The 16966-nt window shown below is 39.6% G+C and overlaps 1 protein-coding gene and 1 long non-coding RNA gene across 2 annotated transcripts in view; both read left to right on the top strand.

Annotated features, from left to right (window-relative positions):
• Positions 1-6924, top strand: part of mad1l1 (mitotic arrest deficient 1 like 1) — a 47653-nt gene extending 40729 nt beyond the window's left edge. The window contains exon 18 of the mRNA XM_028018726.1: positions 6417-6924. Within this exon, the coding sequence (XP_027874527.1) occupies positions 6417-6566 (150 nt within the window). The 3' untranslated portion in view covers positions 6567-6924. The remainder of the gene's footprint in view (positions 1-6416) is intronic.
• A 1668-nt stretch (positions 6925-8592) lies between these two features.
• On the top strand, positions 8593-16966 carry LOC114144125 (uncharacterized). Its single transcript, XR_003595411.1, has 2 exons — positions 8593-8990; positions 16353-16966. It is a non-coding gene; the product is annotated as an uncharacterized LOC114144125 (long non-coding RNA).

Below are 16966 nucleotides of genomic sequence, written 5' to 3'. Positions count from 1 at the left end.
CAAAAATAGCAAACCGTGATCCAAAGGAATGTGCAACTGAGTGGAATTTCTTTTTTTAAATTGACAAAATGTGTGTGTAATTGTGCATTTTAAAAACAGACTATTTACAATACATGAAAACAGATGTTCAAATACCAGCACAAGTGTTGAATGAATGAGTAAAATTATGTTAATAACTGCATTTCGCAGTTCCCAACTGCGGCTTCCCCACGCTCCTTCTCCCGATCGGGAAACCCCTCGTTCAGTGTCTTGCCAACTTTTGCTCACTTTGACAGGATAAATGTTCCCTGATTTCAAAGCTGGCTGAAGTGGTGCTTGTAATTCCAGTTACAGTGGGGAGCAGAGCAGAGATTCAGCCTCAAAATTGTACAAGTGTCAAGTCGAGGCCCAACAGATTTACTTTCACAAGAGGAGCATTACAGTTTTTGCCATGACACTCCACTTTATATATGTATGAAACTTTATTAGCAGTTGCTTTGGGTTTATTTCAAATGTAATGGGCAAGAAAGGGAAAAAGATGGGGAAAAGATTTAAAGAGAAAGAAGGAGATGTTGGAGAATCATAGAAAGAACACAAGTTGATACCCTTGAAGTCTGTCTCTCCACCTGGAAAAAGAGAAGAAAAAAAATCTAGAAACCACAACAACAAGCATGCATTAATAATAATGCATTAATAATAACAGTTATAACATCACTGGGAAGATGTATTTAGTGGGAACCGCAGTCCAACTGAAAGTGTATCTGACAAACACCTGAGTCCAAATATGATTATGATAAGTGGGATTTGCATTACTCCATTAAGCCCTCCTGTTATGTCTTGAGGTCTGTCACTGTCGCAGAAGATATGCCTGTGTGGAAAATACAGTTTTCATTGTAGGAGCTTTTAACAGCTAGTGTGTCTCATTTGCCTTAATAATTAAACATCTCACGGATACTTAAAATAGCCGTGTCCGTTTCTCAGTGCAACAACCTTCACACCAAAGACTGTTCATAACATGAACACCCAGAGTAAAATATTTGATGGAAGGGCTGTGGCTTGTTAAAGTTCATATTTTGCATCTCATATCTGCTGAGTGTGTGTGTCTCAGAAACGTTGAGTGTCATTGCCTCTAGTTTGTTTCTATTACCATATGTAAAACTGAGTAGCCTTTGTTGGGCCATCTGTATTTGTTGGCTCACACATTTGGCAAGTCGAAATCAAACAACGAGTGGGCGCTTCAGGACTTGAGCAGACTTCCAGGCTGTTATCTTAGTTTTCCATTCCAACTGTCTGTGGGGGTCCTCACAGTTTTCTCAACTCTCATAGGCCCGCGCGAAACAGTCCTCTGTGTCTTGCACACACCCACTCATATGCCGTCTGTTTCCGTGTGCCATAATACATCAAGGTGTTTCAGAAGCTGAGCTCTCCATGGTAACTGGTTGCAATGTTTGTCTTTGTTCGTGATCAATGTTTCAGAGGCTTCGGGAGTCTCTGGAGCCTTGTGCGCATGTGTTTGTTGTTCACTTGCGATGACGGTAGCGAGTCTGAGGATGTGGTGTAGCTCTGAGGCATCCACACAGGGAACCGCAGCACAACAGGGAGAATCCTGGGAGAGCCATGGAGTGAGTGGCAAGATGAAGAGAGAGGAAGTTGTCAAAGGAGAAATTGTCCTGAGAAACACCTTTAATAAACCACTTACTGGCGGCGTTATGACTAGAGCAGTGAGAATCACTTTGGAATGAGAGACTTGGCCATGTGAAAACGTTAATAAACACAAAGGTGATCCATCCAAATATTAATGTAATCCTATTTCATGGTTATGCTGCCCACATCCCCACAATGATGCAGTCGACATCAATCAATTAAAATATTACTGAAAAGTTCATTCATTTTGGTAATTGAATTCACTTTGCGGAACACATTAGGTAGATTAATTACACACAGACTGATGTTTTCAAGTTGTCATTTCTGTTAATGATGATTTTCAGTTTACAGCAAATAAAAACACAAGTTTTAAAATTAGGATATTACATCAAATAGATAATAAAATACATGTCTCAATGCAGAAATGCGGGATTAATAAAAATAAAATAGCTGCTTAAATATTAGTTTTAAAGGTACTCTTAATCTAACAGATGTGCCTCATTGCAATGGATATTCTAACATACTGACTATCAAAGGTTATTAAAGCTCAAAGTTAGTCGTATTAATTTCTTTATTCATGCTTGAACAATAAACAAGCCTCCAGTCACTAGGTGGCAGCAGTGCTCATTGACAAGGCTGCCTGTTCCACCCAGTAGAATTAGATTTTCAGACCCTTCTAGCAACATTTTTTCTTCAAAAAAGCAACCAGCAACAAATCTAGCAAGTTTTATTTATTGGAGATTTGTGCGACAAAATGCAAAAATGTAAATCAGGCGATGGCGTAAATTAGCACCTTTTAGGACAGCCAATAGCCACTTTTCTTGCTGTATCTTAAAATAACCTTGTGTCCCTTTTTGAAATGGAAAAAGCTGATGAAACTATCAAGTAGCCAATGTTAATAGTTTACAAATGTTTTTGAATGTTACTGTTTAATGTAAACACATCTCTTTTTTCTGAATCACACAGACTGAACAGTCCTCATTAAATATTACAAATTCAAATAATAAACTGCTTATGGAAATTGCTTTAAGACTTAGAACAATCAAATGAGCTGCGTCAGCTTAAAATGAAGTTGTTGCAGCTTGTTTCATTTATCCGTTTCACACTAAAGGAGTGTGACGATGAAAGGTATTTGTCAGTTTCCAATTGAACAAGTAAAATTTTCAATAAGTTAAAAAATGTGCAGCAGGTTTTCTGACAGCGTTGCTGGTTGTGAATCGAGCAGAAAACGAAAGGATTGGATCTTCTGTTGCTCATCAAGCCACTAGTCTTGTTTTTGTGAACTCAAGGGCATCAAAGAGCTTAGAGTGAGTCCTGATGCTTTTAATGAGCAGAGAATTTTTCAATACATGACTGAACAGTCAGAAATGAGGAAAAAAAGACAATTTTGATCAAAAGCAATTAACTTATGCATTACTGCTTTTGTTGTTTGTGTTTTTAAAGGGTAGAAGTAAGATTGTTAGAGTAAACAGTCCAGATTTGTTTTAATGTTCGCAGTAGGTCAGAATTGAATAACCGTTATGTTTAATCTAGAGTAGCCGATTCCCCTTTTTCTGTTTTGGCTCAAATGGGGAAATGTGACTATTATACTTTGCAGCAAAATGTGTCCAATTTATCTGCTCGTTTAAATCAAACGTCTAGAATTTTATAACGCCTATTAAACCCCAAGCCTAAAAATGCTGTCAATAACGGGACTGCTCAGTCACTTATACCGACGCTTTAGTTCTGCCGTCTACATCCGATCCAGACATCATTCACCAGATGTGGCTGAGTTTCCCAAAGATACTCTAATGGAAGTGTTGAGAAAGTTTATTTCATTGTGAGACATGAGCCACTGCTTTTTGTAGTTGTTCGGAAAATAACATTTCCACCATCTGAATTATGCAAGGAGATTATTGGGATGTTTTTTGGAAAGAAATGATTTAAAAAAACAAAAAGCCTACCCCTGTTTTAATTTCAAATTAATATTTAAGCTGCTGTGATGTGGGTTGAGCTTTTGGAGCTGCTTTGAGTCCTAGGACATGCTGTCAGCTTTCAAGCCACCTGCTCATTGTTATGCACAGTTATGGCCAAAAAAATTATCCATATAGAAAATGAAAAAAATCAGGATTAAGGTTTGCAAATTGGTTCACAAGACAGGAGAACACTTTTTGGAAGGCAACTACAAATAGGTTTCAGTTTAAAAGACTTGCCACATGATTACAACAAATCCTCTGGACTTTTGTTGCATATCATCCACTTTTTCCCTAATTTAATTTCCACAACTTTTACATTTTATTCTGGAGGTCCCAGGGGAGGAAAAACTATTTCAGAAACAAGACATTGTCAGAGTTATTGGACTTAAAAGAAAGTATCATGCAAAGCTTTACAGTTATGCTAAACCAACCTTAGGAACAACAACATTTTCTTTGTTTTTTTCTTACAGATAAACTGGTTTGTTCCTCTCACAGTTGTGCTGATGAATTCTTGCTGATGTTTAGCGTATCGCTGCTGCTGCTGCTGCTGCTGCTGCTGCTGCTAACATCATAATTCAACCCATGCGGGTTGTCTGGCACATTATTCTCCGTCACAGTGTAATAAATTAATTGCACGTTTTATTTCAAACTCAAAGAAGGGATTTGTTAAAATTCTCTGTAATGAGACAATAAGTCTCATGTAAAATTAATCACCTTAGCTCGACGGTAATTAAAATTGCACCAGAAGTCGTCGGAAGTTCCGTTTTCTCTCGTTTGAGTGGAAGCTAATTGTGCTTCATTTTGCGGGACGGAGAAACGGAAAGTTGTTCTGTCGGGTGCCTTTTAAACATTTTTGCACACCGCATTTCCATACACACTTAACCACTGTGCACTCAGCTAGCAAATGCCATTAGCTCAGGAACCATGTTCTCTTACCCATTAGAGGTTTGTGATGGGCCTCAGCTCAGTTCCCCGTTTCAACTTCCTGCAGTGCAAGTCGAAACAGATTTCCTGTGCTAATGCTGAGTGAGATGTTAAGTCAAATGTAAAAACAAAATAATAAAATAAACAAGAAAATGGAAAGATCAGACGAGGCAGAGAGGGGCCACTCCAAACCACACACACCTAGTAATTAGGTGTGTGCCCAAATGTTGGCAAATCTTTGTCTATTGACCCTTTGCAACACTTAATCATTCCAGGCACCATGATGGACATCGGAAGTGAGGGATGGGAGTATTGAACTGATCGACTGAAACTGTTTTCCCAAGTTGTTTATTCATGGCTTCTATTTGTTCGAGTCGAGCTAATTTGTCTGTGAACGTAACACACCCTGTCGGGGCTCATACAAGGCGATATTTACAAAAGTTGGAAACAGCGAGCTTAGAAACCGACTCGTACCTTCTTCCTCCTGAAGTCTTGATCAAATTCCTGACTTTGCCTGAATTCACACCACATGATTTATGTCACTATGTCATAAAAATCATTTCCCCTTAAACAGGAGAAACCTTAAAAACGAACAAAAGACGAGATGCTAACCAGTTTTTTCCCCACATGCTAGGCTACATGATGTGGAGGCATTGTCTCCATGGTTACCAATGGTTAGAAGCATACCTTCTCCATAATGCGATATTTGATATGTTTCTGGTCATACTTATAAAATATATTAATGTTAATCTTACCTTCTAAAAGGTGTTGTCTGCTAATCCACGATTTCACCGAGGACTATAAGTCATTATTATTGACGACTGCTATTTATTGCCGCATCATTAAAAGTTAAACAATAAAATAAGCTTAGTTTGCGTCCTTTGTGCTGCTGACAGTGCAGCACCCTATGACCATTTTTATAGTGAAATTAGCTAAATAGAAGCGATATTAGACTACAGATATCTGTTTTTAGACTAGTTTGAAAGGAGCACATTGGTTGTTTTGAGTCCTGGAGAGCGTGACGTCACGCGTAAAGGGTCGATATTCTGCTAATGTTGAAAGAACATTAGCAATTACCTTGTTTCCATTAAATAAGAAATGAAGTGATGTGAATAAGCTTGTTTACGCGATAAGTCATTGAAAATCATGAGCGACGGTTATAAACAGTTACATGGTTTATATTCATAATTCATCCATGATGCCAGCACTCATCATCGATCAACCAATCAAAGGAGACATCGGCGTCTTATTCATGCGTTGGCGCGACAAGGCTCGCCTACTTTGGAACGGCTATGTAGGCAGTGTTTTGGGGAAATTATAATTGGCCATTTTACTGAAGAGCTATGGATTCAACATGTTTGAGACGCAACGTTTTATGAACTGTGTGTTGCTGTGAGAGCTCTGGTGGAGCCAGCTGTACATTGTGTGAAAAAACAAACCATCATCCTCCTACTTCTTCCTGATTTAGAAAAAAAAATAAAAAATTTTATCTTTTACTTTTCTGTGTTTTCCCACAACCTGCGTGTTCTGTCTGATATAAGATCTCTGACGCAGGACGTTTCTCAGATGTCTCAATATGTTCTCAGTGTGTCATGGGACTCTGCTCCTCGCTGCATTGCTTTAATTACTTTATTTTCCCTCATCCCTTTCTCCTTCACTCCATCACCCCGAGCTGCTCCTCATTCCTTTTAATTAATCCACACAGACTTAGGCACCCTTCCCCCTGCTGTGGTTGTGTATACACACACACACACCCACGCACACGCACAACCAACTCCGTGCAGACACACACTTGACGGCTCCCTTTAGACGAGCACAGCTACGAATGATCTTGCTTCGTCTCGAAAGTTCTGGTGGAAACAGATGCCTGATAGTTGGATGTTTTTTGATTTTTTTTTTTTTTCTTTTCTGCAGGGCTCCAATGGAAGCATGCACCTCATGGAGACGGAGTTCTCCAAAACTCTGGGAGAAATGGTGACCCTTCACCTCCACCACCAGAAGAGCATCCCGGCCTTCCTCTCTGCCGTGACGCTGGACCTGTTCAGCCGACAGACCACCTTCTGAAGAGTGTCGCCTCTTAAATAGAAAAGTATAAAATTTTATATTTTTTTCTTAAAATGGCTATGTGGCTATCATAGCTTTAAAATATGTATTGTGTGGAAATTGATGTAATGTGAATTTGAAAGTTTTTGTTTCTTTTAATGTCTTTTTTTTCTTCTTATATTTTCTCCCAAAACTCGATAGACAAAATTTCATGTTAAAGTTTTCAGCCCTGTCGGCCATTAAAATTGTCTCAATAAACTTTGGAAATAAAATGAATCTCTTATTGAAGTAACATAGTCTCACACTGAAAATCCAGTAGTAGGCACAATTACTATGAAGATTTCTTTGTAATGAATAAAACAAAAAAAATGTGATTTTGTTTCTACATGACTTTATTGATTAGGAGCTTCAGATTAGCATACTTTGACTATTGATGTTTCAGTATGCCAATAACCGCAACTACCCTCTCATCATATTTCAAATTCAAGCTGCTGTTTGATCATAATATGTGTGTGAGTGTGTGTGTGTGTGTGTTAAATCGGCCAAAATCTAGTTTCACTGTATTTAATTAGAGCAGGCAGCTCCATGTGTTCAGGCTGGGAGTGTTTGTGTGGTTCTATTGTCACCAAAGCAGCGGTATGCCCGTCGATTTCGGTAAGCTGCTTATTTCTTTTTCTTTTTTTCGCCTCGTCTCTTTCATTACTGTCCTCGACTGTTAAAAATATATGAAAACATAATTATGATGCCAAATCATCACAGGACATGTGAAGTCAGAACGGGGTGGAGTGTGGGGGGTTTGGAGGGATGAAATACATGATAAAGTTAAATTTACTTTTTTTTTTAAATAAAATAAAATGCAAAAGCTTAAGATAGAGTACAGAGTTGAGTCACTTATCTTGCTGCCACTCGAGCGCCATGTTGTCTGATTTAAAGTGTTTTATATGTCTAAAGCAGCAGGTTGACTTGCTTCGTCTTCCCTTGTTGTATTCGGACACCTTCCTATTCCTCCATCCGGTTTTCCTTCGACAGCTTAACCTTCTCGTGTCTTAAGAGACGGAGTCTTTTGGAGCTTTTTCCCTGTTTCTCACATGGGTCACACCGACTCGCGTGTGCTTTTACAAATTATTTTAGTTTTTAGGTGTGTGTGTGGGAACTGACGGTATGGCGAAACAACCCTCGGCTTCCCCGCCGTCCGACCGTGACATCAGCCACGTTCCTCCGGTGCTCCGCGCTAAAACAGCGGGAAGGTTTTAAACACGCACACTTTCTACAGGGCTAGTGAAGCCGTTTGTTAATTTCCTTCTCAAACGAGAGCTTTATTTTGTTCCAGCACCAACTGCTTCACAGAAAAATGTCACCATGTAGGTCGGAAGGATCATTATTACAAGTCGAAGGCACACAGGAACAGCGGGTAGGCAGCTTTTGTGTTTGACATTTTATCATTTGTTGAAACTGAAATTGCCTCCCGTTGTAAAACAAAGAAGAATTAGGATTCTAATTGGGTTTTAATGAACTGTGAATAATTGCTGTTCTGGATTCTGTTAACGATGGAGCTCCAGTATCAACATGAGATGTTAAATCTTCAGGTAATAATGGACTGAAATGGTAGAAATGAACACAGGAGTTTCCTCAGACGTACATGAAAGAATCAAAGCAACTAATATAACATGATGTGTAAAGCTCAAAAATGTGGATTTTTTTTTTTACGTAATACTGTCCCTTTATAAGATTATAAGTCTTTAATCTTGAACTGAAAAAATATATATAAAAAACTTATGAATCAAGATATCTTTTTTTTTAGTATGTAGGAGCTGTGACTGAGGTAATGCAGTTTTTTGTTGATAGTATATTAATACCTTGACTTTGTGGTTTTGATGCAGATGTTGGTTTAATTTGTAAACACATGACAAATAAAAAATAAATAAAAGCTACATCTTGATTTTTTAAACGGGTAATTTCCATATCTTTACTTCTTGGGTTCTTAAACTGCAGTCTTTTCTTTCCTTCCCCTTTTCTCCCCCCTTCCTTTATCTTTATTTCATCACGCCATCATCTCCGAGGCCAAAACAATTAGTGCGCCCCCTATCGCTCATTAACTATAAATGAGGCATCGGAGTGAGCTGGCAAAGTCGCGTGCCTCGGCTTCAGGGCTCCTGGCTGCACGTGGGGTTTTCTGCAAACACTGCAGTCCTCGAAAAGCTGCAAACAATCCAGCCTGAGAGGCGAGTTTTAAAGCTAAAATATGCAAAGTCATTTGAAGGCAGAACGAAGTCTTTCATGGCAGTTCTTGTTGTAAAGGGCAATCACTTCTACTGTCATTCACTCCTCTGTTTAAGGAAAAAAAAAAAAAAACCAACAACAACGTGATAAATGGCGCCTGCTGAGAGGAGACGTCGCCACCACAGAAACGAGTCTCGGCGGGAATTCAGAAGAGCTTATAGGACGGTAAGAAATCAGAGACGCAGCCTGTCACCGCCTTCTTTTATCCCTTATCCCTCTTTTCTTCCTCATTTTAACTTTCTCACTGTACTCTCCACCTGCCAGCTCACGCTCGCCGAGGAAACCCTGTTTTTTTTCTCTAAGTGAGCTTTTCTTCTGCTGCCACCAGCCTTCTGTCCTCTAAAGGCGAAGCAGAGGAGATGCATCTGTCATATGTTGGTTCAGATCTGGGTTTCGTGGGGTTTCCTATAGAACACCGAATTCTCTTAATCTCCTAAAGTAAGACACAGTGATTCAGCAGTACAAACCTAATGTTTTGTAGCATTTGTTTTTACAGCTTTTTCATCAACATCTGTTCACACCCTCACCTTTTAAGACTCTGATGATAAAAGTTTTTGTCTTTTTTTTTCTTCGTTGTCTACATTCAATAGGGTCAGATATTGTTTCTGTTCCAGCATCATATCAGTGGTAGAAACACTTGAAAGTTTCCAGAAATGATCAGTCACAGTGGGGTTGGCTCTACAAACGATAAAAAAAGAATCACAGAGAACATAAAGTTAAATGTTCAAATAACAGCATGTAATGCAAAATTGGAGAGGGGAACGTAGCAAAGCCAAGAGAAATGCGCAGTTTGTCCTCCAGCAGTTCAAGCATACAGTATAGCAGTAAACGCATCAGAATAACCTGAGGCAGTGGTCCCCAACCACCGGGCCGCGGACCAATTGGTACCGGGCCGCGCAAGAAATAATGAACTACTTCCGGATCTTTTATTTTGAAAAATGTTGCGCATCAAAATTGAGCCAACTTGCAGCAGAATGAGTAAGAAAACAACATCGGAGTACTGCGGCGCACCACTCCCCCCCCTCCCCGAACAACAGCATCGGACTCGATACTTACGACGTGCAACCCCCCCTCCACCCCCACCCCCTCCACCACCACCCCCACCCCCTCCACCACCAAAATTGCAAAGGGCTGACCGGTCCGCGCGACTAAAAAGGTTGGGGACCGCTGACCTAAGGAACTCTGACTACAGATTTGATCAAAAACGAAGATGTTAAACCATAACTTATCCAGATGTATCAAGACAAAACGTGCTGCGACATGTTTACACACTTTTTTTGTTACATCTGAGTTTTTTTGTGTGTGTGCTGCACGTTTCAGAATTTCTCCCTACTGATGATGATTCTGGTGAACAACCAGTGTATTAAATAACAATGCCACGGAGAGAAAGAAACTGACAGAGCAGTTTATTTTTCTCGGACCAAAACTTCTGTCTTGCCAAACTTTAAAAGTAGAAAATTTAGAGTTTAATCTGGAACAAACTTGCAGAAAACTGCAAAACAGCCGAAACGCTGAGTTCCTTTAAATCAAGCTTTTTAGCCTTTTAGGTAAATGTCTATATCAAAGGCTTAGAGTTGCCTTTGATATATTGGAACATTGATCAATATATCTGGTGTATGTTTGATTATGATAATTCTTGACGATTGTGATGATGGCATTTGACAAAGTGTTTATGTCTAATATATTTCTATCATGTGTAGCACCTTGAAAAGGACCTACAACATAGAAAAGGAATGTTAGATGTTGGTCTGTAATCTACTAAGTCATTCTGATTGAGAGTAAGTTTCCTAAGTAAAGGTTTAATTACAACTACTTTAAAAGCCTGTGGCACGTTTTTGTTTACTAAGGATAGATTGATCACATCTGAAATCAGAGCAGTAATCAAAGAAACACTTCTTTGAGTAATTTAGTTGGCACTGGGTCCAACATGCAAGTTGAAAGTTTAGATGAAGGTAATGTCTTTTGATAGCTCAGAAAGCTCCACTCAATCGACAGTCCAAACACAGCCATGGTTCTATAGTTACCTCCAATCGCTTACTGAGGAAGAAACAATCACCACCAGCAGGAAGTCAACCATTTTATTTTCAAGTATGTCTCCTGAAGTTGTGTAAAGCACCATTTTCTCTCCAATTTCCAAGCAGTTGTGCTTTAAAGTTTGCAGGTCTGATTTAAACTGGGGAGCCAGCTTCCCATGAATAATTCCCATCTATTTCTTACGTTGAAAACATTTTTTTCCACTTGGCATAATAAGCTAAAGCTGACTACAATGTGTTGTTATGAGGATTTGATTTAAATGTAGGTATTTGTTTTCATATCTATCAATAAGATTAAGTTGAATCAAATCTGATTCCATATATGAACTGTTGTGAATTGGCGTTATATAAATAAACTGAACTGAACTGACTCGCCAGCCATTCCATTTTCCTTCTGGTGGATGTTAAAATAAGCAAAAAAATAATGTAACGTGCCACAAATTTGAATGGTGGTGCTTATCTTATATATTTGCAGACATTTTGGAACTTCAGACTCAGTCGGTTTATGTTTGCGAACCGCTGTTGACTTGAATTTTACAGAGGAGCAACGTAGATGTTACATTTTCAGTTTTCAGCTGTAATAACTAAAACCAAGTGTAGAAATGCATCTAGAACAAAGGGTGTTAAAAAAAGAAAGAAAAAAAAAAGCTGTCAGATCATTTTTACAAACCATCGGTGCAGCTAAACTGATAATGGCAGTAAAAGGAGAAACAGTCAGCTCTGCTGCGGCTGTGCCAGTAGGAGAGTGGTCATCTTTAATCTCTGTCTCTGTAGGATGTCGAAGCATCTTGGTGTAGAACAACATGTGTCTCTTTACTCATATGTGTTTAATTTCAGATCAACAGAGTTGTATATACAGAGCACAGATATATATATATATATATATATATATATATATATATATACATATATATGTACTGTATGTATATATAGAAACATTGATCTACATCTTGCACATTTTGTTTTTTTAGTTTTCATCCACACTGGCAGGTTGGTACTCAAGTTTTAATTCTTAATCACAGGCTTTGAAGCAGTTTATATTAAATAAAAAGTTCCTTACATCAAGCTTTGTGGGAAGAATCGAAACAAAGAGTGCAAGTTAAATATTTAACTATGTTTAATTAATGTGTGGAAGGGAAGATTCACAGATCACAGTTCTCTCTAGTCCAAATAAAGCCATGTTGTTAGAAAGCATAATATTTCTTACTAATCATGGTGAGAAGAATGATAAGCTGCACATTAATTCTGCCCATTCTGAGAAACCGAAGCCTTAGGTCCTGTTAAGGAAAAATGATTATTTTAGTGCTAAAATACTTACAACATGTGTAAAGGAATATTAAGTATTCTTATTTGAAAAACAGGTTTTGTGTGACCCAGAGAGAGGCCCAAGGAGACAAGCAGACGCCTTCCACTGTCTGCTTAAGAGCACACAAGAGCCATAAAATTAGCATCTCCATGGAAACGGCAGCTGGAATGTGGGAGGAAGAAACTCCAGGGGAGTCGGCGAGATTTATATCAGGACTTCGGTGCTGGGGACATTCGTGCGTGGTACGCACAGGATTAAGGGGTTTCCCTCCTGCTTGGTTTGACAGAGAACAGATCACCTTTGAGTTGAGCTGTAAGGAGGGGAGTTTCGCGGGTTTCTCTGGGGCCGAAACAGGTCTCTGATTGGTTGAACAACAGAACGCCTTCTTTGCATATATTAAAGTGAGGAAACACCTACTCAGTATAGGGTACATGTAACGCTAAAATAGAGAGAGTTTTTTTTTCCATCTTTTCTCCACGTGGGCGCCTTTGTCTGTCTCTGTGTTTTGTGTTTGTCTGTCTCTCCTTGTCTGTTATTTTGTGATAAAATGCATATCTCTGTACCTCTGCAGCTTTGTTAACTGATTCATGCGTTGCTTTGTATGAATTAAACTCTGTGAGCTGTGACGTCAACACGCCTTGTTTAGTTTCGTTTTACAGCTGCCCCGCTGCTCGCCGAGAGGACCCGGCTGTTTAAGGAAGATACGAGCCAAACGTTTTGTTCAAAGTTTTAATAATAATTTCTTCCTTTACAGTCTGTTTCCTGAATGGTCGGGTCAGGAGACTCCAGGCATCTTTGGACAAAAGGTTTCTTAGAATCTTCACCAGTTTGTGAATGGCTGTAGCAGAAGAAGGGATCGCTGCCCTCTTTTATTTCTACAAAGAAAGAAGATGAGAAGAAGTCGTTGGAGGACGAGGGCCCGGCATGATATATTTATTTAAATAACTCATTGCGTGATTTTATTAAGCTTCTCACTTAATGGAAACAGCAGGAAATTGTGCTTTTCGACGTGAGCGGAGTAGTTACAAAGTTTTGCACACATTTGTAATGGAAATGCGGCTACAAAAGGAAGTGACTCGTGAAACTCACAATTAAGAATTTTCAGATGAATCCAAAGGGAGTGAAAATGATGGTGATGAAACCCAAACAAAGCAAAGTGACCGTAAGAAGATTACCTATTGGAGCCTAAAACCAAAGATGCAACTCAAACAACTATTGATCAGAGTAACAGAGTTGTATCCAGAGGAAAATGAAGTTAAAGGCATTTTCAAAGCTAGATACCAGAGGGCTTGGGCCAAACAGAAGGTTTTCCAAGAGAAAACATAACATATCTGTGTGAGCTTCTCTAATGAAGTGAGCAGTTCAGAACAACCTTAAAGTGCATCAGATGGATGTCAGAACAGCTTGAGTGCCCCAACTGAGGAAGACAGAGGGGGCATTCACACCAGATCGCTCCAAAAGCAGGAAGTGAACTACAGCACAGGGCATTCTGAATCAATAGAACCAAAACAAATGTGCAAGACTACCACTAGAGGGAGAAATGTCTCCTGGTGTCTTAACAGAGACAAAAGAAAAATCCAACAACTGCTGAAATCTGACGCTACTCCATTTTTGTTTACATTTCATGAAGAAGGAAGTTGGCGCTCATTTCTTCTTCAGAAGTTTTCATGTGGTTTCTTTCACTAGTTCTTGCTTCAGTGCCCCCACAGGTGAGGGGAGGGAACAGTTTTTTTTTTCCCAACTAGTTTGAGTCATTTGACCCAATGCAGTGTGAGAGAGAACCACAGCTGAAAATGTAACAAACGTTGCAATTTTTGTCCAACCGAGTCCATCAGGTGTGGAAACCTGATAGACTCTGAATGTTGGAACCTGGAACAGCCCAACGGTACAACGTCATCACCAGGCGTTAAGGCCGGCTGTGTTTAGTGACTCAGCGGTGTCCAAAACCACCGATGCTGAAGGAGTGGATAGTCTTAATTTCGAGTGGCAAGTATGTTATAAAAACTGAAATCATAAAGCTATAAAAGATCAGACATTCAATTACCAATTTGTTTTATTTGAAACCTGAAAAACGCTATTGATCCATACTTGCTGTTCCGGCTGCTGATTCATGTGTCTGAATTGGATGGTTTTGTGCCCGAATGTGGGGCTGCGACATAGACATCGCTCAAACTGTTTATGCTGTTTATAACCAACAGGAACATTCAAATACAACAGCCACTTACCAGCCTAGTGAGTTTTAGACCAAATATTGCAGAATTAAACAAGTTTACAAAATGTCACAATTCGCACAGTAACATAAAGACGACACTCTTAAAACGGCAGTAAAACTTTCCTGAAAAATATTTTTATGTTTACCTGTTTTCTGTAAAACTGTCATTTTGTTTTTACAGTAGAGCATAAGACAGCAAATCTGTGAAATGCAGAAATCCACCACTCTGAAACAACCAATCAGAGCCAAGAGGAGGGTGTTAACGCTGTCAATCAAGAGTGTGTACATGCTGCCTAGTCTCTTTCTTGCTGCTGTAGAATGTTCCTGATAGTAAAGCTAGTTGCTAATTAGCTTGAATGTCCAAGCTAGTTAGCATGGCCACCAATGATGGCAGATAAATGGTTTTTCTGTAAAGGTCAGTTGTTTCTCCGCTATTAGCACATTGAGCAGCATGTACAAGACGTTGATTGACAGCACTAAGACCCTCCTCCTGGCTCTGATTGGTTGTTTCTGACCGTGAGTGGTGCATTTCTGCAGATCGCAATAGCAGCTCAGGGAGGAAATGGAGGAGCTCGGTTTTTATGCACATTATCTGTCTAATAATTTACTGTCATGACATGATGACAGTTTTAATAAGTATATAAAAAACTGATTTTTCATAAAAGTTACATAATGCAGCTTTAAGGCCCAACTTGTGCAGTTCATCTGCAAAGAAATGTGATTTTTGGTTGTCTCTACTCTTTAGAGAGAAGCCAGTTATATTCATTCCCACAGTAACCAGCATAACAGCTGACCTAATATCTCATAATTCATGTTGTTTGCCTCTCAGCCAGGCTCGACCTTTCCACAGTGTTCTCTCACTTAGTCTGTACGTTATTAATGTCGCTGTGGCTGTGTGTGAAGTTGTGTGCTTCGGTTTTGCGGCAATAAAACACACACAAAAAAACAACAATGGAGGCCCTGATTTAAGCCGGTTGCTTTTAATATACATTATCACAATGGTTTGAGAGCTTTCCTACTCATTATCCTTATCATTATGCTTTATCAAGTTGCTTCCCTCTACAGCCCAGCCCACATTAATTTGTAATCTCAGAGAAAGAGACAGGAAAAAAGAGCGACTGATTCCCGTTTTTTGCTTTTTTTTTTAAAAAGGTTATTTCACAAAGAGTAACTCCTTGGGGCTCTGAGAGAAATCAAAACTCTGAAAATGAGCAAAGGCCGGTCCCTCCGTCCTCTTTTATCTTCCCCAGACTGTTTTCTTAATATGCCATTTCTTCTCCTTTGTCATTTTCTTCTTCTTCTCTTTCTGCCTTCATATATCTGCCATCCCTGCCGGAGGACTGCACAGTAAATGCCATGTGGCGAACGAAGGATGGGTTATTGTTTGCGCCCGGGGAGAACTATTTGGTACTTGAGAAGCCTAATATAGTTATAGTGATTGAACAGACAAGTCAACACACACACACACACACACACACACACACACACACAGGTATATTTAAATATACAACTCCATTTCCAATTAAGTTGGGACATTGTGTAAAACACAAATGAAAGCAGAATATGATGATTTGCAAATTAACTTCAATCTTATTTGATGCTGGTAAATAACGATAGTGGGAAAGGCGAGGAATGCTCTAAAACCACTTGTTTGGTGAACAGGTTAACTGTGTGTCTCATGATTGGGTAAAAAGGGATCATCCCTGAAAGGCTCAGTCGTTAGCAATCAAGAATGGGGCGAGGGTCACTGGTTTGTGAACAGCTGCAGGAGCCAATAGTTTATGAAAATGCTTATTAATGTATAGTTGCAAAGCATTTAAGGACTTCATCACCTACAGTCCATAATATCATGACATTTAAAAAATCTGGAGGAATGTCAAGTAAGCAGTAAAGCCAAAAACCAACATTGAATGTCTGTGACCTTTGACTACTCAGGCAGCGGCACTGTATTAAAAGCTGATATTTTTCTGTGACAGATATAAGTACATGGGTTCAGGGACACTTCAGAAAACCATTGTCGGTGAACACAGTCTGCCTCTACATCTACAAGTTGAACCTCTACCACGCAAAGCCGTACATCACCAGAAACGCTGCCAGCTTCTCCGGACCAGAGATCATTCCAGATGGATTGGTGCAAAGAGGAAGAGTGTCCTGTAGTTTGACGAGTCCACATTTCAAATAGATTTTGGGAATCACGGCCGTTGTGTCCTCCACGCCAAAGATGGACAGATCTGAGTGGATCGTTGACAGCACAAAGTTCCAGCATCTGTGATTCCACCTCCTGACTTGCCATGTTTTTCAGAGTCGTCCCTCCTTGACGATGCCAAGCCACAATCTCCACGTGTCGCAACAGTGTGGCGATTATAGTATTGGAGTGCCGGTACTAAACCTGTCTCACATTGAACATGTGTGGCACACTCCGAAGCGCAAAATACAAGGGAGATCCTGTTGAGTAACTGAAGTTGCACGTCAAGCAAGAGTGGGAAAATAATTCCACCTACAAAGTTTCTCAGTATCCTCAGTTCTTAGACACTTATTGAGTGTTGAAAGGTAACAGTGGTAAACGTGACCCTGTCCCAACTTTTTTGGA

This window comes from Xiphophorus couchianus, chromosome 5 (genome assembly GCF_001444195.1).
Source record: "Xiphophorus couchianus chromosome 5, X_couchianus-1.0, whole genome shotgun sequence".
In the NCBI taxonomy this organism is placed as follows: Eukaryota; Metazoa; Chordata; class Actinopteri; order Cyprinodontiformes; family Poeciliidae; genus Xiphophorus; species Xiphophorus couchianus.
The sequence above is the reverse complement of the archived record's forward strand: the minus strand, read 5'-3'. Positions and strand labels throughout refer to the sequence as shown.